Raw genomic sequence first — 26,235 nt, 5'->3', positions numbered from 1 at the left:
CGGCCCCGTCCCGGGTCGGACCAGCGACGGAGTCGGGAAGGGGACGGAGACGGTGGCCGCGTTGTCCTGGTTCCCGGCCGCTTTGAAAGCTCTGGACGGCAGTCACTGCCTCGGCTCTTCAGGTCTTAGCCTCGGCCGTGGTGACCTCCCCCGTGGCCATAACATCTCTTACTCCTTTATAACCTCCTTATTTGACCCAGGATGTTGTTTCCACTTTGCCCTATTAAATAAACATCCATACACCGTCTCCACCTTGGTTTTCACTAAGGCCGTCCTAAATATAAATTTTCCTCTTTGCTTTTTACAGCCACGTACTACTCAATCACATGGATTTACCATGGCTTAGAGTAATGTTTTTAAATAGGGTATATATAATATTTAATGACTAACATTTCGTTAAATATCTGACTTGTGAGCTGAGACCAAAAGATACCAGAAATAAACGTAATCAGGCTGTCTGGTAAATGTAGAAATTGGTAACTGTGTGTGCATACACACACGCACACATTTGGAGGCCAGGGTTGAAATCTGAAAATTGTAGGTTTTCCTCTGGCCACACCTATATGGCAAACATTCTGAGATGCCCATCTAGCCCCATGCTTTCCTCTCTGACCTCTGCCTTCCATTGAGAATGGCCAGCACCACATGCGGACGTGGCAAGTCCACTGCTCCCTGGCCAGAAGGGTTTGTCACTCAGTTATTCTGGTTGATGAGTATTACAGTTTTCAGCATGATGAACAAGGCATGCTGATACACAGAACTAGACAGTAAGGAAAATAATAGTGATCACTCTTCTGAGCTCTTGCCATGTGCTAGATGTTGATCATTTAATCTTCAAGAACCTGTGGGGCAGATACTATTGTATTTCCTATGTTAAATAAGATATTAAGGCACAGAAAGATTAAGTAATTTATGTAGAGTCACACAGCTAGGAAATGACAGGGCTTGAATTTAACCTTAGGACTCTGGTTCCAGAGTCTATATTCCTGTGTGAAAATTATTAGGGCCAGAAGAAATAACATTCAGACCTCAAGAGTAAACTGAGATGATAAACATTTTCCTTCTCACACAACACCCAGACATAAAGATAACAAAGAACAAGATACAAATGTGGGAACATAGTTTTATTTAAAAAAAAAATTATATGCTCCAAAACATTTTATTTGGAAATTTTCACTAGTAGGGAAACAAAAAACAGCAAAGAACACCAGCATGAGTACATAACACATACTTTAACTGTAGATACATTAAATGTTTTCTAATGTAATACTTCCATAATATGATCTTGTAGTGTTAAAAAATACAAGGAGCACCCTTCTAGTTGCTAGATGGAATGCTCCTCATTCATGAATCCATTAATAAAGCCAATTACATCTTCAAAACAATAATAATACAAGAGAGTAATAGTAGGGAACTACAGAATCCTGGATTCTATGACAGATGGGAGTCCTTCTGTGAGCCTCAGAAAGGAACCCTGAAAGGTGGAGAAAGATAAGCAATTTGAAACTAATGTCAACCAGCTGGGAGTTACCAGAAATGCCATTAAAATGAATCTGAGAATGCTTCAGGCACACCTCCCACGTTAATGAACACCAGAGAATTCACAGTGGGATTGTAAAGGTAGGAATGTCATCTTATTGTGGGATTTTAGCCATGACTAGGAATGCAAAGGAGTAAGGGAAAGTCTTTTGTCTTTTCATTTTAAAAGTTTTATTTATTTTTAGAGAGGGGGAAAGGGAGAAAGGGAGAGAAACATCATTATGTGCAAGAGAAACATGGATCAGTTGCCTCTCCCACACCCCCATCCAGGGACCGGGCCCTCAACCTGAGCAGATGCCCTGGCTGGGAATCGAACCAGTGACCTTTCGGTTCGCAGGCTGGCACTCAGCATGAAACAATTCACAGTAACCAGAAACCCTATAAATGCACCAAGTGGGAAGGCCTTTAAGTCTCAAAGCCTAGTTGACCTATGAAAATTTATACAGGGAAAGAACCGTACACATTTAAGGATTATGAAAAAATCTGTTAGCAGAGTTTAAGTTTTAGTAACAGAGAACCCAAAAGGAGAAGCCCTAAGTATAATATATGCACCAAGGCCTTTAGACTCACCCGTTAGTAAAGCCCACACTGGAGAACCCTTTAAATGTAATAAAAATGATGAGGTCTTATGCAGTGACTCACTTCTTACTGCAGTATCAGAGCTTCCATAAGAAAAAGAAACTTTATGAATGTACTTAATGTCCAAGGCCTTTAACCAAAGGGGTGGCATTTGCAGATACAAATGCTAAAGCGGACAGGTCCTGGAAATACCACTCCTCTCCAGGCACACTAGTCCCTTAACCTGCTTTAGTCTTCATAGCACTGATCACTTAACAGGCCATATATTTATTTCTTCAAACGTATGCACTTCCTCCACAAGAATGCAAACTCTGAAACAGGGTGTTTTACAAAGCTGCACATCCTCAGTGCCTAGGACAAGACCTGGTAGGTAGTAGGCACATAAAAGTTGTTGAGTGAGTATAGGCCTGCCCTTAGGTGGTATCTGGAAGTTACTCCATTCTAAATGAAACAGAATTCACTTAGCAGGCTTTAACATACAAAATGTTAAATGTTCACTGTTTTGTAATATGCTAGAGTAAAAAGCATTACATTATCACTGCTATGGCCTACAAATTATCCTCCAATTGTGTGGGGGTGGAAGGTCGTACAAAAAGCACCCAGTAGTGCCCTCACAACTGTCCCAAGCAGTGAGGCCCAAGTGGTTCACGGGATCATGAAGGCAAAAATGGAAGTTCCAGGCTTTTACAGAGAAAGTTCTCGTTTTCTTGGGTTCTAACTCTCATGATACTTCACTCCTGAGGAGCGCTCTCCTTGTCTGCCTTGTCGACCTCTGGTGCAAGGGCATGGCAGTGTGGAATGCAGCAGAGCCATCCTTTTGTGCAGAGCTCGGCACTTAGAATCACGTCTCTTATTAATTCAAAAAACTTGACTAATGACCTACCATTGATTAAGCATTGTGTATAAAGATAAGATTTTAAAAATACAGAGCTCACTGGGTCACAACGGAAACAAGAAAGCAATGCAACCCCTGTGATAACATGGGAGGGCAAGATTACATGAACAGAAGCAAAGGAGCATCTAAGTCTCCCTGGAAAGGGCTGAAAAAAGCCATATGGATTCAGCACCACTGGAGCGAGTGGAGTCCTAAAGGACAAGTGGGTATCACTGGGCCACACAGAAAGGTGAAGCGTTCCCGGTCCGCAAGGATATTCAGGAACACACGCAGCACGTGGGGAAGAACCGGAAGTATTGTGCTTGATCGAGATGCTCCGAAAACAGAGTAGGGGAGGGACAGTGTGTGGGTCTAAAAACCATATTTAAAATCATTTAAATCTTCACATTTAGAAAGCATAAGGCATTTTCATAGTAGACACTTGTTAACATAAGTAAGTCTTCTTAGCTGTGTAAGGATAAGCAAAGAGATGGGGGCAGATCAAGGGGGTTCTGCTCGTCCCAAGAGGTTTTCTGGGAAGGCTAATGCTTCTCAGAAGGAGCCTGCGTTTTGCTGTATGAGGAACACTGGACTAGAACATGATGGCACAGGGTGAGCTGCAGAGGTGAGGGGAAGGGAGGCGGAAACTGGGTCACGGTGTTCGGCAGCGCTCTGCTCTGCGGGAGATCAAAAAAAGAGGAAAAAAGAACAGGAAGATTTTAGATGAAAGAGGATTAGTGGTTTGGACATACTGAACTTAAAATCACTATGGGACATCTAAGTGAAGACATTTAATTGGCAGCTGGAAATAAGGCTTAAAGAGCAGGAAGGAAGCTGGGAATCAAGCACAGGTTCAGGAGTGAGCCTAACATTAAAGGTGTAGAAGCAGCCATGGCTATGAATGACACTGCACAAGTATTTAGAATAAGTAAAAAGGAGGAAGGAAAAGAAGTGGGGGGAAAAAGAGAAAAAGGACAAACTCTAGGGAAGATCAGTATCTCAGGGTGGGCAGAGAGATGACCCAGGGGAAAGGAAGGAGACAGCGGGCAGGGGCGGTCTCCAAGAGGAAGCAGGCTAGCTCTTCTCTCCTGAAAAAGGCGGGGAGGGTGGGAGTAAGGAGGGCAGAGCTAGCAAATGGAACCAGACCTCTTTAGAACCTTGGTAGTATGGATCAGCCCCAGCGGAAAAGGAGAGGGACCACACCAGTCAAAAGAAAAGGCCAACACTGAGGCCCCTCCATGGCCGGAGGCGAGACACTTGGAGCGACTCCGCTGCCAAGGGCTGCAAGCGCTTCGCATGGCATTGGGCATCCAGAAATGGCGAATGACAGGACGGAGGGCTGAGGGCCTGCGGAGCAACGGGGCTGAAGGCCAGGGGAAGGCCCTTGTCCGGGAGCCTGCGGAGGGCACTTAACGTTCAGTTCCCCTCAGCCTGAGGCTGGACAAGGCAAGGGAGACCATCCGAAAGAGGCTGATGGTTTAGGAGAAAAGGGGGCCGTCACGAGGGGAGGCTGTGAAGAACTGAGAAAGAGTCAAGGAGAAAATAATGAATGAAAATGAAGAGGTGACGGCGCTAGGCAGATGGGAATGATCATGCTACTGAAATCTAAGGTTTCAGAAAGAGAAACTCAGGATGGTGACATTCAAGGCGTGGCCATGGAAGTGCTCAGGGAACGCGAGGGAGCCACTGGTGTGGAGCGCGACAGGAGGCCTGCAAGCCAGACAGCAGCGGGGCTCCCTGGCCTTTACCACTCGCCCGACCAGGAAAGACAGAAACACACAGACATTTCAACACACATGAAAAGATGTGCCTTAAAGACATAGGGGCTAGTGGTGGACTAATGGTGAACTGACCAAACTTGGTTTTTATTACTTATTTGATAAACCACGCATATTTTTTTAAACAGCAGAATCATTTTAAGTTTTTATAAAGTACCTAATAGGAGGGATAAAAAATTTAAATGCCATTAGCAATACATGGTAAAATAATTAAACAATTCTCTTATGAAGGCTTTCACTATTTATCTTATTCTGGCAATGGAATCTGAGTATTTGTCATAATTCTGCCAATTTTTATTTGTAGCTTATATCTAAAGCAATGAGGTTACTTGATTTTAACCTTTGAAGCATAGCAGGCTTCATGATGCAGAGATAGAAAAATAATCAAAGATAATTAATATAGTCAATTTTGTTATATTTTACCACAATAAAAAACAAAACAAAACAAAACAAATCCTGAAGCAACAGAAAAAAAAATCTTTGTAAAGCTAAATTGGATTCCTCCTTAGTGTTAGTTATAGGATATCTATAGTTCAGGCTGAGTTAGAATAGCATACATGCCATTTTAGAAATGAAATAACTGTTCCTTCATAGATTTAAGAATATATAAGGAAATATGGTGGTAGCATTTTAAAAAGGGTAACCACGCTGGACATCTGTAAGTAGTGTGACATTCTTAAATTCAGTATCAATGTGTCTTCTTTCCTGGAACGTTTCCATTTCATGGGTCTTTTTGTTTTTCTGTTTGAAAAAGACTAGACAAACTTACTAGTTAGAGCGATGCTGAAAGAAGTTTAAAATTTGTTTTGCATTTGTTGTATTCCATTCTTGTTCCTTCAGGGGTCCTTCACAAACGGATACATACTTTTTCAAAACTTTTTCTCCTACTTCTCGGAAATCCAAGGGTTCTTTGCGTGCAGCGTAGCTGGCTCCAGAACCACCGGCACTCACTTCCTGGCTTTCTGGCTGTGGATCTGCACAATGCTTCAACCCCCAGTAACACATTTCTCCACTGTACATCATAGCCAGCAAATGGATGTCACTAAATATTCCTGGGAAAGTCATTCAGTGAAGAGATTAGAATTCAAAACTTTACAAAGAAACTCTGGTTATTAAAACTCTAATAAATCCCTTTTATGTCAGCAATCATTTTTCCTTATTTAATAGTTACACTTACAAAAGCCAAATATCGCTAGTGCAATCCCCATTTAATTTTTACCTCTATAGTTTATCTATTAAGAGGTGAATTTCTTCCCTCATCCTTCAAAAGAGTATTGTCAGAGAAGTTTGTAAAAACATCAGTTAGATCAGTGTGTTCTTAACCTTTCTGAGATTCTCTTTAAGGCCTCTTTGAGAATCTAATCCAATCAATGGAAACTCCCCTAGGACATACACCCCAAATTCTGCACACAATTTGAGTACTCAGAGTCTCCTGGACGGCCACCATGAACACACCTTTGATTTACGGTGTACTCTAGAGTTGATACTACAGTTCCTGTCAAGTGCCCTACACCTCCTACACCCACGGTTCTACAAGGGCCTACGGAAATTGTCATGTACAAACATGGCTCTGAGAAGCTAGGTAATTCTAAATTGTCAAGAGGTTAAATTATATCTAAGATGTTTTATGTTCCTAGGAAAATGAATACATGCAGAATTTTCATCAAAAGTTAAAGCATTCTTATCATGGAATAAGGCAATTATATAATTAAACATTTGTGGCATACAAAGTATATTAATTTGGTAGAAAGACCTAGAATCAAAAAGACCTGGGTATAAATTGTTGACTAATAAAACCTATATAACTAGTTAACTTCTTAAAGCCACTAAAATACAAATAAATTACTTATTCTAATGTACAGGTATTTGTGATTAGAAAAGTTTACCTCGAATAAATGAGCATCATAATCTCAGTTGCTCACCTAATAGGGCTACTCAGAAACGACTATGATGGTACTAGAGACACAAAAATAGAAGAAAAATTCAACTTTCAAAACTTGTTATAGCATCTGTCATCTTAACTCTATTGCAAGCTTTTATAGTCTCAGAATTTGTCCCTACAGCTATCCCCTTCACTTCAGCTCAAATATGGCTTATAAATAGTAGCATTAGAAGGAACAGGTTCAGCGGAAGAGCTGACTCATTAAAGTTCTATATTAATAAAAGAAATAATCACTTAAGGCAGACTCTGAGGCTTGCATCCATGAAAATGATAAGGCTATGCTATATGACTTATACTTTCTATGCATAAAACATTCACTTAGTAAGTACAATACATATTACACAATCATTTTTTACTTTATTCCTTCATACTTACACCAGAAAACTCAGAGGACAAAGCTGAATGCATCATTAGATGTTATTCGGAATTGTATGTTCTATTCAGCACTTCACTGAATGCATATCCTTTTTATGTCTGTGAACCTACACCCTGCCTAATTATTCGTAAGAAGATTGGTGGAGGGAAGAAAGACAGAAGCAGAAGCGGAGGGGAGGTTGAACTTTTCAGCAGGCTACAGCTTTGGGAGGAGCTGCAGTCAGTACCACAAAGTGAAGCCACTTGGGAAGGGTGGGAACGTTGGCCAGAGGCTTGGGGTCTAATTTATGCCAACTCCAAGTTGGCGTCATTCTTTATTTTCCCTCTGGCTCTGCTTTAAACATCATGACCTTCTGTTCCATGTGGGAGGAGAGGGACGCAGAGGGCCCAGCCCATGAGGATTACTTAGATTAAGTCCCTGGTCTTGTTGCAAAGACGAGGCTAGGGAGGTGCTAGGGGACTCCGCGGAGCACTGAGAGGTCCATGGATAGCCCGACTCGAACTGCACATGGTGCTACCTCGCTTCACCACCAGGAGGCGACGGTGTCTTTGGCTTTTTTTTCTTTGATGACGGTGGCCCGTTGGGAGGCAAGAAAAGGGATGTAGTACTGTGTGGTCGACGTGGGTGAAGCAAGATCTTGGCCTGGGGCTGTTGGCGGAGAGCTCAAACTTCTCTGCTGGGAGTCCGATGAGGGAGGACTGCGGGGCCTGGGTCTCTTTGACTAAGGCTGGGGGGAAGGGAGGTTGCACAGCCCAGTCAACAGAGTTCTAACCTGCAAGGAAACACCTTCATCCCAGTTCTTAGGAGGTTTAAGGAAACGCTACTGCCTTCCCAGGTATGCGCACCACCCGGATTGGGCCAGACTCCAGAATTCAACTGGTTTCCAAGGATCTGAGAAAGGCAGCCTAGCTGGTTTAACGGCATAGACATGGACGGCTCTGAACTCCCTCAGTGACCCCCGCAATTGTCGAACCTGGAATCGCAGAAATTCCCAGAGGGGCATACCAAAGCGAAAGGTAAAAGTAGTTCTAAAACTAGTCTTTCCCGGCCTCCTCGTCCGGGCGCCCCCGGCCTGCTGTCTCAGCGCGTCTTCGGCGCCTGCCGCACAGGGAGGCGCAGGTCGGGGGAGGCGGCCTTCCACAGGCTGCGCGGCCAGAGCTGACTCAGCCGTCCGCGCGTCCTGCAGAAAGGCGGCGGGGCACAGAGCGCCGCTGGCCAGCAGCCCCACGGGGCAGAGGTCACGTGGCGGTGCCGCTGCCGCAGAAAAAGGTGTTCTAAGTATACTTGTCCTGAGCCTGCTCATGCAGGCAGTCGCTGAGCACGCACGCGGTGCTCGCACAGGTGGCAGAGCAATGCGTTCAGCTGTGCGCAGGGAACAGCCGCACCTTCAGCAGGCCCTGCTCAAGGCGCTAAGGACTCAGCAGAACAGGCCCAGGGGGCTGGCGGGGTGCAGCGCCCTTCCACACCGAAGGTGTTGGCATCCGAGACGAGGATCACCTCGACGCAGGCGGCCTACTTGGCCAACTCCAACAGGTCACTCATGCCCGATGACAGGGTGCTTGCCCAAGTACTTGGAAGACCCACTGCACGCCCTCGCTGTTGGAGCCCTCGTGGTAGGTGGTATGCAGGCCCTCAGGCAGCCGCTGGCCCGGTGCGATGCGCACCACCCACAAGGAGCCTTCGCTCTCTCTGTAGCAGCTTCCAACCGGAAGGCCAGGAGGAAGCGCAGTGTGCCCTGCACAGCCATCCGGCCATCCCTAGCCAGGCACCGGAGGCCAGCAACTGGAAAACACCCCCTCATTCTTGGCACATCCCCCTGAGCACAACCGTTAGGGGCTCTGTCGGTCTCTGGCCCTTGTCCAGAGCTCCTCAGCAGTGTGGCCCTAAATAATTGTTGTGTGTCATCTGAAAGAATTCCCCAAATGAAAGTGGGTCGGGATCTCTGAGCTCCTCTAGCACGACTGCGGAGCGGCCGTGACAGAAGTCCCTCCCGGCTGAGTTTGGATGAAGAGTCAGAGGGGGCTGGCTGGGGTATTTGGGCACAGGGTGGAACCAGGGGTGCTTGCGGGAATTGGAGGGACGGAGTTCTGGGCTGCGACTCATGAGTCCTCCAGTCCCAAGGGGCCCTGGACGATGAATCCCCCCAGCCTTCTTTACAGTACCAAGGAGTGACCGCTGAACAAGGCACACAGACAGCCTACGGGAAGACTTTTACCAGGGCAAGAATGAATGGCTATATGGTAAAGCATGGTCCTCAGACCTTAGCCTGCTTCAGAGTTGCCAGGAGGCTGTGCTAAATGCTGACTGCTGGGCCTCCACTTCCGGAATGACAGGTTCGAGTGTGGGGCTGGGTCTACGGATTCGCACTTACGACAAAGCCCCAGAACCTAGGGTGATGCTGACCCTGCTGATCCACAGACTGTGCTAAACCACTGCATTAAACTTTACTGCATTTAAAGGATGAGCAGTGTTTTAAAAAAAGGAAAAAAAAAGATGAATAAAGTAAAAGTTAAGCACTTCCTCTCTACTTCCTCAAGGAACCTACTACTCTGTAACTATAGTCTTTTTGCTGCTACAAAATTTCCTTTTTTTTTTTTTTTTTGGTTAATGGTCAGCATGGCCTTTGATAAACTATTTCACTTTGCCCTGTGCATGTCCTAGAACACACTAGAGAGTGGGACATGCAGAGGGAGAGGGAGAATAAGTGAGAGGGAGGATGAAAGGCTGCCTTCACGTTAAAAAGGCGGGCAGACTGGCATCCCTGGGGGCGGCGAGGTCTCAGTCCAGCTGCATCGCGGTGATGCGGGCTCACTGAAAACAGACTCCTGCACTCCACATGTTGTTAGAACCTGCAGATGGCACACAGAAATCTGTATTTTTAACAAGCGACCCAGGTAATCAGCAATGCCATTTCAGAGCCGCTGCTTTAGGGGATGTGAAGTCCAGTTTCTGGGGTAAGTGAAGAGCAGAAGGGCAGATGGAAGGAGGTGGTGGGTCCTCAGTGGTATAAAAGGGCATAAACCCAGGGTGTGCGAAACTCAGTACTAAACAGTATTTAACTATGTAACTCCAGGTTAGTCCGACAAAGCTAATTGTGAAAGAACACACAGAGGAATGAGGTTCAGAGATGAGGTAAAAAGGCTTACTAAATGCATTACCTGGTAATTTTTAAAAGCTAAAAATTTAGTGACATATAAGTAATGTTCAAAGGACATGATGATACTACTTTAGAAAAAGAAAAAAAATCTTACTAAGTATATACTGCCTTGAGTTTTATCTAAAATTTGTAAGTTATCATTAAGATCTGTCTACAAAAATATTTTGATGACTCATACAGAACTTTTCTCCCTGATGAGCATAAAGGATTTTTTGGAATTAAGTTTTATACTGGCTAACAAAAAAAATGAAAAAAATAATTGAATGTCGCTAGCGGAAACTTAGGAATAATTTAGCCTATGAAAAGCAGGCTTGCTGGTTTCTAATTATCTAAAGAGAGATGAATTACACCGGAACCAACAACTTTAGGTGAGAGCAAGAGGCCAACAGCAGGAAAGAGAGAACGAATCACTATGCTAATACCACTATGGACATAATATAGTCTTCTGAGCTTCTGGAAAAAAGCGGCCCTCCTCTGTCCCTTTTGATTCCCATTATAGAAGCAATAAAAGCCAGGGCTAGTGCAAGTTATGACTAAGAAAAGATACCAGGATCACATGCATTTTGGAGAAAAAGTTTCAGGCCACAAGAGTACCTTACCTTATGACTAAAGTGGGAGAAGGGAAACAGGTGACCTGTGGCACTTTCTTTGCTTCTAAATAGGATTTAGTACCTACCCCACTTTTTCTTCTAAAGTAATCTAAAAAGTTGCATCAGGAGATTTTTAGAAAAGCCATTTTTAATGCAACTAGTCAGTTCACTAGTAATCTGGAATAAATACGTCCCATAAATAAATCAAAACACCCCGTGTTTGTTAAAGTGTCATGCCTGCTAAAAGAGCACTTTGTATTCACAATAAAACTTCTGTAAGACAAGCTATTTGTCAAATTAACTGAAAGTAAAAACTTCTGCATATCACTAGCCAGTCGTTTATTAATAACGTACGATGCTTTTTCTCCCATGCAATGTTTTTAATAGAAAAGTTCACAGAAGCTAACAAAGGAGAATTAAAATGTATTTATAAAATAAAAAAAACAAAATTTTCCCTAAGAAGTTTTCTCCTTTTCCCATTTTTTATTTTCCTTGTCAAAATTTCAGATGAAGTATAAAAGAAAATTTACACACACGATCATGTACTTCACTTGCCAGCTATGTGACCATGAACAGGTACAGATGGTTTATCAGGACCTCAGTTCCTCCATTTGTAAAGAGAGATGGTAAAAATAAGTGGCTCTTCCCTCCAGCACCTCAGTCTAAAACCCAGATGATTTACCGTATCCCAGTCTTAACATTTTTAAGTTTGCAGATGTTTGTGGCAGAAGCTAACAGTTGCCACCCAATATTTGTTCTTCCTTTCTTAATAAAGAGACTTAATTTTATTTGGGATGGCAATACATCAGGTTAAGGATTATACTTTCCAGGTTCCTTTGTAGTTACATGAATCCAGATGATTCAAGTCTGGCCAGTGAAATATAGATGAAAGTGCTGTACATGTTGTAAGAAACTTCTGAGAAGGTTGCTCCAAAGGAGCAGACCTGAGTGAAAGAAGCATCCTTTGCCATTCCTGTAGGCTCAGACATGCGTAAGATGGAAGGTGCTCCAAGAGCGTGTTGGGGTACCGAGAATGGACGCGGCATCCTGCATGGCTCTGGGAAGTCCTGTGCACATGGTAATCTACATGAAGTGCCTCCCTCTGAAGCTAAAGGGCTCTGGTTCCAAAGATGATGGAGGAAAAGATAGGAACCTGACGACACCACGGAGCCGACATAACCAGCTCTGGATCTTTTTTATGTACAAGGGCAGTCAAGTTCTGTCTTGTTTAAAAGTTTCTTCTAGTTTCTGCTACAAGTAGCAGAACCTGGTACCAGATTGGGAAGATGGGGGATGCAAAAATAAGTATATAACATGATATACAATGCTCCCAAAATTACTAAACAAAGATGCTAGCAGCATATACAAGAATATCTTTGACTTTTTAGAAGCTGTTTTATTATTTTTGTCTATGATGTAACTTGAAATTTACTTAAATCAGTGTGAAATAAAATAAACTTCTTAATACTTTAAAAAGCTTAAAAAACAAAAACTTCAAAAAGAGATGACATTACCTTCGCTCAGTAACTTAGCTGTGTCTAGGTCTTGGAAAGAAACTCCTTCATTTAATTGGGTAGGACACCGATAATTTAGCATCTGTAGCAAGTAACTGATTCCATCAACAAGGTACTAAATGGAAGTCAAAGCCAAAGATTGAAAGTATTATACGCAGAGCTATAGAAATTTCAAATGCTATTTTTCCCCCCATTCTTTACTCAAGAGAAAATGAGCTCATATATAGATGTGTCTTATGGCTATTACATTTCAATGGTCTAAGGATCCACCACCCCAAAACTTTTATAATATATATTATTATAAAGTGTAACCCACCATATCCTCCAGTTGTGAAAGGTATAAAAGAAAAAAAAAATCCTTAACCAAAAATACATGATTCAGTCATATACTTGTCAAAATGTGATCAGAGAAAGGATAATTAGAATGTGTTCAGCAATTTATTATGTATGCACTTACTGTAATTGAGAAATGACATGCTCAGACTTCCACATCGGAAAGTGTGGCCTCTCATTTCCAGGCCCATGTAAACGGCCTATGCCATCAACCCAAGTTAGACCCCCTGGTGCTATTACACAGCACTATGACAACGGTAAGATCTACTGATCTGGTCAGAAGAGTCCAACCAAATCAGGGAGCCACAATTTTCCAGGAGCAGTCACATGAACTCTTCAGGATCTATCTGCTATCGGGGAGAGAGGCTCGCAACCACATTTGCTTTCTTCAGGCCAAAAAGTATGCTTAAAAATTAACAGTGATTTACCTTATACTGTATTTCAAGAAATAAAAACCCTGAGCTTATAGAACTTTCCGGTTTACAAGGGCTTTCACATGTTATCTTACTTAACCTTCACAATAATTCCAATGTGTTTACGATTACACAGCAAAAGACCTGGAATGCAGACCCTTCCGTTCCAATAGTCTTAACACTATACCTAGGACAGCCTTTTGAAACCTATAAATGTCCATAATCAAGAATATATGAGAAATGTCTTTTTACCTCTTTAAGCAAACTAGATTTTCTCATGAGCCACTCTCTCCTTTTGGTTAGAGAATGACAATACATATAAAGCAGGGCTCCTCGTCGCCAAGAGAGACATTCCAGGAGTTCGTCCCCAAGCAAGTCGCAGTGCTGAAACACAGTAAAGGCACAGCTAAGAAGAAAAACCTGATGTCTGTAAAAATCAAAGTTCAAAATACTGAGAGATTAAAATCACTCTCATTTCACAAAACTTGCTCTTCATTTATCTATTTTCACATACAGAAAGCTATTATTACATAAAAACTAAAATACTTCACTTATGAATATTTGTAGAAAATATTCTTTAAACATTTTAGTCGCAAATTCTGATATATCTGAACTATAAATATTCCATAATCTGATTCAAAAGGAAAATTTTCAGAAATACATGTTACTTGAAACAATATCTATTTCTACTATTGCTAGAATAAAATAAAAATACATATATACAAACATTATTTTAATCAGACTTTTACTGTGTTGTGTCATTTGAAATTTGAGATTATTTGTTCCCAGGCAGCATCCCCTCATAAACACATACGGCACAAGACATCTGGGGGAAAGAGGCAGCAGGCGGTTAGAGATGAGAAATTGTGCCCCTGAAAGAGCAGCCACGGCTAGAGATAGAAATCGTGGAGCCGTCTGAACAGAGATGGCAGTAGAGAGTATACACACAGACTGTGAAGCCAAGACAGAAGAGAGGCTGTCAGGGGACGAGGAGCCGTCCTCGGGGGTGCCTGTTTCCAGGATGGGAGAAAGGGGAGATGCTGGGGAAAGGGCAAGACTTCTCAGAGGTGTAGAGGAGGAGCACGCGGGGCTGGAGGGTTAGGTTGATCCGTGGGAAGAAAGGCAGCAAATGTCCAGGAGGATGAGGACTGTAAAAAGGACAAGAGATGTGCTAATTAAATTACTAGAGATCCTCAAGGAAATGCAGTATCTGCAAAAGTGAAGAGAGCAGAAATAGCAAATATCTGTGCTTAGAAAATGATCAGGCATTGTAATTAAAATACAATTCCATCATGCAAATATTCTGAAACATCTCTCCTAAAATATAACACTTCCGTTGTGAAATGTTAAACCCTCATAAATCTCTCCATCAAACTTAATTTAAAATAGAGACAAAGGCGTATTCAAGAAGAAAAAATTACAGACGCTAAAGAGCAGCCCACACGGCAAGAATTAGCAGCTTCACCATCATTCATGAGTGTAAAACTTACTTTTGGATGCACATTATTTTCTTTAACTAAAATTTCTGGTTCTGAAAGAAAAGTGATCAGTTCTTTTACTTTCTGTGAAGAGTCTTCAGGGAAATCTTCATCTACTAGCTTGTTCTCCTCAAAGTATGTCATGTCCAAAATAGCCTGATATGTAAGAGAAAACAAGTATCTGTAAATGATTTCAATCATTTTTAACTCTCAACCGTTTAACTTTGCACATATATAGACATTTTACTAGACATTTAAGTTTTCTAGAACAATACTTAAATCTGAAGCCCTGGCAGGTTATCTGTGTTGGGTTACAGCAAAGTCCCAATGTACCAAGGTTGTGGGATTAATCCCAGGTCAGGGCACATAAGAACCAACCAATGAATACATAAATAAGTGGAACAATAAATCAATGTTTCTCTGTCTCACTCTCTCTCAATACATAGTAAAAAATTTAAATTTGAAAAGTAGGCCAAATGTCTAGCTGTAAATACAATCTGACATGAACTTTATGGAAAACTTCATAGCTATTTTACTAAAAACATAAATTAGTGCTAATCTTCCTTCCCTCAAAAAATAAAATGGAGTTATGTTTTAATTAAGTTAATCATATAAAAAATTATGAAAAGCAGAATTATATTCTTTGCTTTTTATACATGTATACTCTGAACATTTTAGATGGCTGCTGTATCAAATGAACATCCCCATCTCTAGTTTTGTCAACTGAATTTTCAAAGGATTTGTTTTCCCAAATGCAGATTCAACATTTGAGGGGTATGGATCCTGCCCCCGCCCCCCCAAACAAAGGCAGCATATCACCAACACTACGCATTGAAAATGCAAAGACCCCAGCATTCTTAACTAAATACAAGACACTCCGTTCTAGTACTTTAAAACTACCCAAATCCCCTTTTAGAGTCTATTGGACTAAGACCAACAAAGCTGTGCTCTAGTATCAGTTCTACCATTAATCACTTGACTAACCAAAGGACAAGTCAATTTTATGTTTTTGAACCTCAGTTGCTTCATTGGTAACATGAACTGGACTATGACTTTCAAAGTTCTTTGCTTTTAGGATAAAATGAATTAACATGTAAAGCACCTAGAACATCACCTAGCATACTACAGAGGTGCTAAATGTTGTTGTGCAGGAGGCTTAAGCCAGGAAGGCCGAGGTCACCAACCTACAAAATATGACCTGTTGTTCAGAACCAAGTGGGGTACAAGGGGGTCTGGAGAATATAAATCTACACCTCTAGGGGCTTTTGCCTTATTCTTGGAAATAAAAATGTTTAGAACTCTCTCATGGGAAACAAATGAGACAAGCGCAGGGAGCCTTCTGAAAGGAAAGAAAGCCAGGCCAGGTTCTGCCAAATTGCGGCAGCTCTTAGGGGTTTGTGGGTAGTTGTTACAGGCTCATCTGACCATGACGGTTGATGGCAGAAACCACCTTCTCTGTCTCCTAACAGAAAGCACAGTGCCAGGCATCTGAATGCTGTGAAGTGTACTTTGGAAGCTTACCAATGTTTGCTCTACTTTTTTATTTGCCTTTTCATCTTCATTATGTCCTGGTGTCAGGTGCACAGCTCAGTGGGTAGACAGTCACCTTTACCTAGTGCTCCCCTCAGTATTTCCAGCTTCCAAAGGGCACCACACCTGCTTATCGCAACATCACGGACTGCATTTCTATGCTTATTTACTTCCCCATGCGTATTCCGTAGCTACCAATTAGTTACTTTCTCTTACCACCTCATCTTTACCATCCCTGAGCTATCAAGTAAGGGCACATGAAGCCCTCTAGCAACTGTAAGATGCTGTATGTCTGTCTGTTTCTATAACGAAATAATGTTTAATGTCCACTTGTCTCAGCAGCATTTGAGAAAACCAAGAAAACAGATCTTGTCCATACAGAAGCCTGATTTTGAAAGCAAAGTAAAAAAAAAAAAAGGGAAAAGGGGGAACAGAACAAACATAGATTTGCATGACAATAGCAGGGAATCCTAAGGAAATGAGAATTTCAGGAAAAAATAATTGGGGCCCTTATAGATCCTCCATTTCCTCTGAATAACCTTTAGGACCTTGGACATAGGATGTAGTACTGTTTTGCTTACTTACTATAAAAGGAAGCAATTCTGGTATCAGCAAGATTTAATCCTGACTTTTCTTATCAACATACATCTACTAAATCTTCTTTGCATATTGCCTCAGTTTCAAGTCTATATGCTTTATACATAGTTTTTGAACAAAACTGAACCCTTTAGATAGAGAATAAACTGATTTCATTACACTTAAATGTTGGACTCAACCATCTAATTAAGCAATCTGGCCCCTTAACATGTCAGAAGCCACATCTGTCTCAGTACCTGTGTGTAAAGTTCTAGTAGACTGGATGGATTTGAACAGTCTTTGTCTTCTCCACACAAGAGTTTCAATTTTTCTAGAGCTGCAGAGGCCCGGATTAAAAAGTGATCTGTAAGAGAGAAAAACATGGCGATTAGCCTTGGCCGGTACCTAGGTTGTTTAGAGCATGGTTCAGATACACCAAGGTAGTGGGTTTGAGACCGGGTCAAGGCACAATCAACCAATGAATGCTGAAGTGGAACATCAAATCAATGTTTCTCTCTAAAAAAAAATCAACAAATTAAAAAAACAAATGAACATGGCAATTACTTCACATAGTTTCAGACTGTTGAAGTACTATGTATCTGAAATGATTAAGTAAAATTACGTTATGGCATTGGAGAAGCAGCATGATAGTAATAGTATCTTATGTAAAGCAAGTATAACATGATGCCCAATCCTAATTAAGCTAATTTACCATGGAAATTTATTCCGGAATGCTAGACTGAAAAGTTTCTAGGTTCAGCTGTCATTTCTTAAATTCAGTCTGTAGTTTCATACTGTTTTTTTTATGATGTTAAACACGTAAAATGTTTAATAAATTTAAAATTTTTTCTGGAATAGTACAAATATATAATCAATCTACAGAAAGAGCTTCCATTGAAAACTTAAAATTTCATAAATGTATTTTCCAAAGGAGCCTGATTAATGTCTCATAAAATATTGGCACTCAATTATAACTCTATCATAGTTGTATTTACATATTTATGTAAATAGCAATTAGAATTAAAATTATATAATGCATCTGCATATTTTATTTCTTTAAAAAACCTAGGTATGGAATAAGTTACTTCATCCTTTCAAAACCTAGAAGAGCTAGAACTAAAGCCTTCTGATATATCTTCCTTCCCCTTACATGGTCTTTTAATTTCTTCCCTTCAACATCATATTCCCCTCGCTTCTATGGTTTCACCTTTTCTCATGAATTTTTCCTCCCTAACCACAAAGCATTCACACCAAGGTGTCTCCCAGCTTTCTGCACTATCTCATGTAATCAAATTTGGAAATGCCCACCATCATGACATTCAAGTCCCTGAGTTTGCCCCTCTGTACTTCCTTCCGGAAATAAATATACATACACACATAGGTAAATAAAATTTCCTCCTCACTGGCCGATGGACAGAAAATCGAGCACTGGGTGCAGGCCCTTCCAGTCCGGGCCCAGCCGATCCAGCCTCTAGCACTTGTAGACAGGGAAGCCGTTCAGAGCAGGAGCGAAAGCACCGCCAGGCTTGGTTAGGCCTGCGGTCAATCATGGGATGGCCTTGTTTTCCCTGGCGAGGCCTCACCTGTATCCAGGCCAGATTCTGATTGCTGTGAGGCACACTATTCACCTGGCCTGATTTCTTCTTCAGCACTGGCCTCCCGTCTTTCCTCAGCCCAGGAGAGTTGTGTCAGGTGAATAACCCAGGAAAAAAGAATCTCTCATGAACAGGAATTGTGTGGAACACGACACTCCTGTGTTTAAGAGACTGCATTAACATTTTCTTCATAATCTGTAGGATTATTTTAAATGTAAGACCTGCACCGAATTCACTTTAGGTGTATCTCACATGAATTCATGGCATAATTACTGAGGGTGAAGCAATAATAGCTCACATTTTAGAAAATTTTTATGAAATGCAGTATTTTTACTCGAAAAATGCAGTAAAAATGATGACGTGCAAGACAAAAGTGCATATTTCTGGAAAAAGTCCATCTCATGGCAAAATTCCCTACGATAAACATAGCGTGCTTATAAAGGGAGAAATAAGGTAACAAAAATGGAAGAACGGAAAACATTCCTCAATGGATATTTGGCTGTATCTGATCTAACGTGATGAACCCAACGATAACTATTAAGCCCTGTAACCAAATACAATTATACAGTTGTTACATTACTGGACAAATTTTAAATGTATATTAATTTTGTTGTGTGGGAAAAGAATGCCAACTTCAATTCAAACACATACGACCATATCTTTATTAAACTTCTTAAAATAAGAAAACCATGCCAGTAATACTAAAGACTCACAATATGCGCCAGTATCATTTTCACTTTAGTAAATTTTCATAACTATAAAGCCTCCAAACACGAATATCTATCACTTGACTGACTTACAGCCTTCATTTTAGCCTGGATTAAATAACTCTTCCACGAGAAAAGGTGAATGGCTTTTGGGTTCAAGGACAAGTGAATAAAAAACCTTTGATCTCTTCAGACGGGTTCAGTGGAGCTGGAGCGGGGCGAGGTCACTGAATAGCTTATTTATAAGTAACTTAGATCCACTTGCAGGTGAGACCTACCGCTGCCCATGAACTAACTATTCATGTGAATCCTGGGATTCACTTACCACAAACCGAAAAAGAGGTCAGCTTCTGGGCATTCTGTGGGTTTTGAAGAACATGCTCCTAAGAAAAAAATAATTCGGCAAATAATCTTCACTAGAACTAGAGCTGTTTCATCACAGGCCCTATTCAATAAATTCACCAACTCTTTATTCAATCACTTGGGTAAACAGATATCTCATTACTGTTTTCCTATGAGTGTGATCACAATGCGTTCACAAGAATTTAAAAGCCGATCTGTCTTGCAGTAAAGGCTCAAAAGTCAAAACAGAAATCATGTAAAATCTACAGGCAGCTGAGAATAAAAGGAAACTGAACTTAAAACCAGAAGTCGAGGCAATTCTCGACTTTTTTATTTTACTTTATTTTTTTGGCTTAAGGAAACTGCTTGGACTTTTCCAAAAGAAGTTTTCTGATCCAGACAGCCCTGTGGGAATTAAGACGGTGCACGTCAAAGGATCGTGTGCCCTATACCAGGTAAAGCTCGTCCGTAGCGTATTGTTTACAGCTGAGCTGAGAATCCCAAACAAGACAGAAATTCACAACGTAGCCATTAGGCGGGACAGTCACACTCGCCCAGCGCCTTCCAGCGCCCCAGACCACCACCGCCCGCGCGCTGTCATCAGCTTTAACCACTCGCGTAAACTTTCGTGGGTCGTTATCCGGATTCTGCCCTCTTCCCCAGTGGCTACCGAAACAATGAAAGCATGGATCTGAGCTGTAAGCAGTTTTCCTAGATTATGAAAACGCGGCGTCGACGCCAACGCCTCGGCTTCGGGGCCTGGGAGCTCCGCGAGCCGGACCACCGACGGCGCGCGGGACGCACAGGGACCACAGGCCGCAGCCCCAGCCCCGACGGCCGCGGAGAGCCAGCTCTGCACATTGTCCGCTCGCTCCCTCGCCCGCCCGCCCCGCTCCCTCACCGTCTTCGCCAGCGGCCTCGCTGAGTTGCTGTATGTGGGCCTGAGCTAGGTCCCCGAGCTGCTCCACTCGCCTCACCACACTGGAGCCTGCGGCCGCCATGGCCACAAAGCGAAGGCGCGCCCCAGCCACGTGACCGCGCGGGCCGGTGGTCACCTGATCCCTCAGAGCGGGTGCGGCGTGGGGGCGGAGCTCGCCCGGCTGTGGGGAGAGGACCCCGGCTCCGGAGGAGAGCAGACCCGGGCCCGGAAAGGGCGTTCCGGGGTATTTTCTTTTCCTGGAACTTCCCCTCCCTCCCACAATCCTGAGCAGCAGGGAGGCTTTAGGGGCGGGTGTGCCGTCGGGAAACGCCTCTCCCCCGCCCCTCCTTTAAGCCAATCGGAGACGTCCATCCCACGCTGACCCAATGGGAAGGCCGCTCTCTCCACGGGGTGCTGGGAGGAACTGGGTGGGCGGATAGCGCGCGGTCCCTGGGACTGGAGCCGAGGGGGGAAGTCGGATTTGGGTTTGTGGTGAGGAAGGTGCTTAATTCTCATCTGCTGGTCAGAAATGGAAAGCCTGATGATGCCCCTCTTGTAGCTCATCCAAGCCGCCGAGAAGTAATTGGGTGGAGAGTTCCGAACACTAGTGGAAGTTCCCAGTCTACGTGGTTGAGTTTCGCTTTTCTAAAACTTAATTTTAGCAGCTGGGTTTGTTTTATGTCTGATTTGCATTGGCTAGCTCTTGTTTAATGTACTTTGACCGACTCCCGTGCAATAATACCAACATTTTGCATTTGGAAAAATGTTTATTGTTACGCATCTCGAGACCCTCCCTGAAAGCGCTCGCTGAGTGTAAAGAGCATCCTCTCCTCTGTGAGTTTAAAAGCCCCTCGTCAACACTTTGCATTCCCTGTTTTCAAACCGGTGGTCGAACAAATCCTTAACTCGGTTTTGTCCATTTTACAATTTGACACAGTACATCTTGAATAATCCCCATTCTATCTTAGTTCTTATGGAAGGTAGTCTTTTTTTATTTATTTATACTAAAAGAAATGGTGTATTGTGATGTGTAAGTGATTGACCACAACGTCTTTCAAACTGATCTTGAAACACCAGTTTCTTCACATTAAACAAAGGGACAGGAATTATGTATTAATTCTGTGTCCTCAGTGCCTGGTACGTAATTCATATTCAGAAAATGTTCATTAATTGAAGAAAAACTTCATGTTATCTTGGCAGTACATTATTCTTTAATCAGAAAGCTGAAGGCCAGGAAAGTTGCATTATATGATCCACGTGGGCTAAAGAGTGGAAGCTAATAAGCATTTGACTCAGAAAAATGCGAAACTTTACTGTGTATTTTAAATAAAATTTACAGTTCCGCTGATGCATTAAAGCACCATGGACTTTCAGCAGGAAACATACTCAACACTAGGAATTATTGCTCAACTGATTTCTCAAGTGTGTGCACATCTTCAGAGAGTTGGAAGGGATCTGAGAGTGTACAGGAGAACCTCTCCTTTCCAGATGAAGGAACAGGACAGAATGAGATTGTTAACCCCTCCAGACTCCAGAATACATGATTCTGTGATTTGTCCAAGATCATGCCACAGTAACCATCTACCCAGAAGACTGTCTGACTGTGGACATCAACAGATAACAGCCAGCTCTCACCCACGCACACTCAACAAAGTTCTTAAAGCCGAAGAACACCTACCCTAGAAAAGAAGAAATATGAGTAATTTTCTCCAATTTTATAGTTAGTTATTTTTACTTCAGGAAACCTACATGAATAGAAAAAATAATAATATGCTACATTTTAAAAAACTGCTGACAGGAATTAGTAACTCATTATGAATCTACCCAAAGTATCTTCTAAAATAAATAACTGATCTCATTTGTTCCATTTTCCTCCACACTTCTACCTAATAGATAAAATCCCGTTACCTAAGAGGAAATTAATTTCTCAGGATGTTTATATAACAACATACAATCTTTTAAAAAATAAAATTCTTGATTGCCTCTGAATTACTAGTACTTCCAATTTATGTCATCTCTTGGAAACTTCCCTTGCCTGCTTTATATTTTTTTTGTGTGGATGGGTCTTACTTTCTCATATAAATTTGCCAACCCCCCCGCGAACAGGATTTGAGTTCTATTTTTTTTTTTCATTGCCACCAGCCACTTGCATGTAATAGGACCTCATTAAACATTTACTTCCCTTTTAATTTAATGACCCATTGTTGGGTCAGGCATTATGATAGGCACTGGCACTATAGCAACAAATAAACATGATCACTATCCTCCTAGAGATTGTTATCTTTTGGGGGAAGACAAAGGCATAATATCACAGGAAGTGCATGATTTTAAAAATGTGGAAGATGCTATGAATAAAAAGGAAAGGGATATAGTTTGATTTGAGACATCAGAGAAAGCTTCTATGAGAAAATGATACTAAAACCTAAAGGATGAGTAAAATCCAGGTGAAGAGTAGGGGTGTGTACCAGTCTGGGGATTCAATCAGGAGAGAGAAACCACATGGTAATTTGAACAGGGAAAATTTGATAGGAAGAATTATTAACTATAAGGAGGGACTGGAGTCATAATGGGTTGGCTGGTGAGAATAGAGGAATAGTAGAGAGAAGGAAATCCGCTGGGATAGAAATCCAGACCTTGTGGGAGAGCTCATGGCTATGGGGAGCTGCGTCTATACCAGTGGGACTGGCTGGAACCTCACCCTTAGGAACTTGCCAGAAATCTGCTGCACCTCTAGGATGCTGCACATGGTGAGGAGGCACTCTGCTGCAAACCCGCCCAGGGGTGCCAGGGACACTGCTTGTGAGGCAAAGCCTGAGGCCAGGGAAGCTGCCCACTCAGCTGCTGCCGGAGCCTTCCAAGGGAAGCGGGGCTGGGAAGGCCTTTTTGCCTCCTGCAATGTGTCTCTAGTTCCCTCTACTGACAAAGCTTAACACTGAGTCTGCAGACAAAGGAAAAATATGCTTAAAAGACCCAGACAGTTTGTTGGCTTCGTCCTTGGCCTGACAGTGAAAGGACTCAGCCCATCCAGGTCAGGTGTCCAAGGAAACGACTGTCATAGGAACAGAGAGGCAGTAGCTATTGGAAAGTTCTCCTAGAATTATAAGAACTCCAGAATTTCATACGTTGGTTTAATCTGGGTCACACATCCGGGTTCGAAACCAATGACAGACACCAGGGTCAAAACTGGTCTCAAAATGATCAAATCTGCACAAGGCCGGATTATCCAGAGAAATGGAACCAATGGGGTGATTTTACACACACACACACGCTATTAGTTTTTGATTAGATAACAATACCATAGCTAACCCAAGTTGACACGTAAAAGTAACCAGAACAAGTTCCATTTCCAAACTTGAGTGAGGAAGGGTGGAAATGGATATCTGTTTAAAATTGGGGTTCTGTTAGGAGGTAGAAGAGTGAGTGCCAAGTAAGCAGCAGGCCAATGGAAGGGAAGAGAGGGAGCTCCTGTTCTCTCCTCTTACGGAGGTTTCCTGGAAGCTGCACTGGCCACTTCCACTTACATTCCACTAGGCAGAACTTGATCACAAGACCATCCCAGGTTATATATAATAGGCTGGAAAATGCAGGCTCTATTCCAGGCAGCCCACGTGCCTTCTAGGTCACCAAATGTCCTGGTTTACCCGGAACTAAGGGCTTTCATAACACACACGACTCCAGTGCTGAACAGTTGGTTACCATAGTCTTATTACTGTGGGAGGAAATGAGAATGGATATTGGCCACCTCTGCCATAATCGACGGAGGCTGTTTTGTTGTGACTGACAGGAAATTAGACCTAAAATACCTTAAGCTCAGCTGATGTAACTGTAAAACTGAGGCCAAAATGAAGTCACTCTGGGAACTGCCTTCTCCCTGCCTTTGTGTTGCTTCGTTCTCCAACAGGCTGACCCAAGGGTGATAAAGGGCAGGCAGCTCGCTGGGCTCCCAACCTCACGCTGAGGGATCGTCAGAGAAGAGCCTTTTCTTTAACAACCAGAACAAGTCGAAGAGCCTGACAGACTTGTTCACCTGCATTTGATCACATGCTTATTCCCGATCACACCGCTGTGTCCAAGGCAAGGTTGAGATTACCTACCACGCTTGGGGGAGGTGAATCCCTCCCACTCAAACTATTAGACTTGAAAGAAGGGAAAGGAAGGTTGCATTTTAAAAACTGTGGGTCCTAGCGCCAGGAAAAGGGTGATAGGAGTTGTTCAGGAACAAAACCACAAACGTCCTCTGCAGAAGGTACTTGCATTGTCCCTCATCTCTGTCTGCAATGGAGAGCGGTTCAGTTCACTGCCTAAAAGAACATTTGGCTGTTACTTAACCAACACACACATGGGGCACGGGGAAGTCTACATGACGCCGCCAGAACAGTTCCCAGCAGTCCTGCCCGCCCGGCTTCCCTTCCCCATGCCCCTCCCACGCAGTCTTCATGGTCTTTATTAATCTTCTACCTTTATTCCCAGTTTTAACCAACTTTCCTATGTGGATACAGATGATGAGAACTTTCCATCTTTGAGTCCTGCCGAGAAAATTATCCAAAAGTCTGACATACCCTTGTCTAGTAAATCTGACCACATTTTATAATTTAACCCTTGTGATATTATGGAGACAATTTCTATTGCATTTCTTAGGTCTTACCAAAATATTTCTCACACATATATCTATGCATACATACAATATATCTTTGTGTCTGTTTGCATGTTAACATATTTATTATACTTTTTTTGTAATTCAAATTTTGGAAGGCAAAAATACATTTTGGTTCATAGAACATGATTTACAGCTCACATAGCAAGAGAGGTCGTGGTATTAGAAATGAATTATTTTACTATTCAAATAAGTTATATTTGTGTAGCACTTTTAACTTCCCTGAGAATTTCTGCATCTTACCTCTGAATCCTCTCAACAACTCCTTTAAGTTGGTACATACAGTATTCCCCGCATTTTACAGGCAAAAACCCAAGGCTCAGAAAACTTACACGCCTTGCTTAAGTTAGCACTAGCTAGTGGCAGGGCACAGCCTGGAACCTCCCTAGGACCTAAGGAACTCCAGCTCCTAGATCTCAAGCCTCCCGCCGGCGCTACCACCGGTACTGTGTGCCCACCCTTCCGCTTCCCCAAACTGCCCCTGCCTCACTGGCTCCGGGGCGGCTTTCCATCACACTGATGACCAACAGGGGCTCCAGACTGTGCGACACCTGGGTTCAAATGCCATCTCTGTCCTTTTACACTTACTGTAGGACTGGGGGACAATTAATGAAAATTCCCAGGCTTCACTTTCTTCATGTGACCAACGATGATAACTACCCCTTAGGCTGCGTTGGGGCTTATAGTAAATGATCTATGTAGAGTGTCAGTGTATCTCCCACCATATAGTAAATAGTAAATAAGAAGGAATAAATGGTAACTAACTGCAGGTCGAAACCCCAACCTTCAGCCATCGTCGGCTTTTCCGATCACACACGAAGGCAACATGAGTGCTGCTCTATAAAAAGTATACCGCAGAGAAGATGGATTTGATATAAATTAATGGCTCCCACCCTCAGCTGAGTTAGTGATTCTTCCTCAATTCCTTCCCCTATTTCCCACAAGAGCATTTTAAAACTTTATTACTTATGTTCATACCATGGACTCAGCAATAAAAAGAAAGGACTCAACACACATGACAGCACAGATGAACCCTGAGGGAATTGTGGTGAATGGAAAATACCAAACCCGACAGGTTACATATGGTAGGATTCCATTTATATAACATTCTTGAAATGGCACGATCACAGCCGGAGAACAGAGCAGTGGCTAAGGGGTTACTGGAGGTCAGGGATGGGGGCACGGAGAGGGGGCTGTGGCTCTGGCTGTAGAAGAGGGGCATGCGCTGGAACTGGTCCACATCCGGGCTGTGGGGGTGGACACAGGGCCTGTGCAATAAACTTCCACAGAACTAAACACACGACCGTGTGCGCGCACCCCCCTGCCTGCACCGCCCCCC

General features: G+C 42.7%; 1 protein-coding gene across 1 annotated transcript; it reads right to left on the bottom strand.

Moving 5' to 3' along the window:
• Positions 1-1,116: 1,116 nt before the first annotated feature.
• On the bottom strand, positions 1,117-20,526 carry RIMOC1 (RAB7A interacting MON1-CCZ1 complex subunit 1). Its single transcript, XM_054583978.1, has 6 exons — positions 20,225-20,526; positions 16,937-17,043; positions 14,586-14,729; positions 13,348-13,479; positions 12,350-12,464; positions 1,117-5,822 (listed from the first exon to the last, which is right to left on the bottom strand). Exons 1-6 carry the CDS (start codon positions 20,322-20,324, stop codon positions 5,539-5,541), a joined length of 882 nt encoding a protein of 293 aa, XP_054439953.1. The 5' UTR covers positions 20,325-20,526; the 3' UTR covers positions 1,117-5,538.
• Between the last annotated feature and the right edge of the window lie 5,709 nt (positions 20,527-26,235).

Source organism: Pteronotus mesoamericanus, unplaced genomic scaffold (genome assembly GCF_021234165.1).
Source record: "Pteronotus mesoamericanus isolate MK-2021 breed Mesoamerican mustached bat unplaced genomic scaffold, CSHL_Meso_final contig_75, whole genome shotgun sequence".
NCBI lineage: Eukaryota > Metazoa > Chordata > Mammalia > Chiroptera > Mormoopidae > Pteronotus > Pteronotus mesoamericanus.
This window is presented reverse-complemented; position numbering and strand designations above follow the sequence as displayed.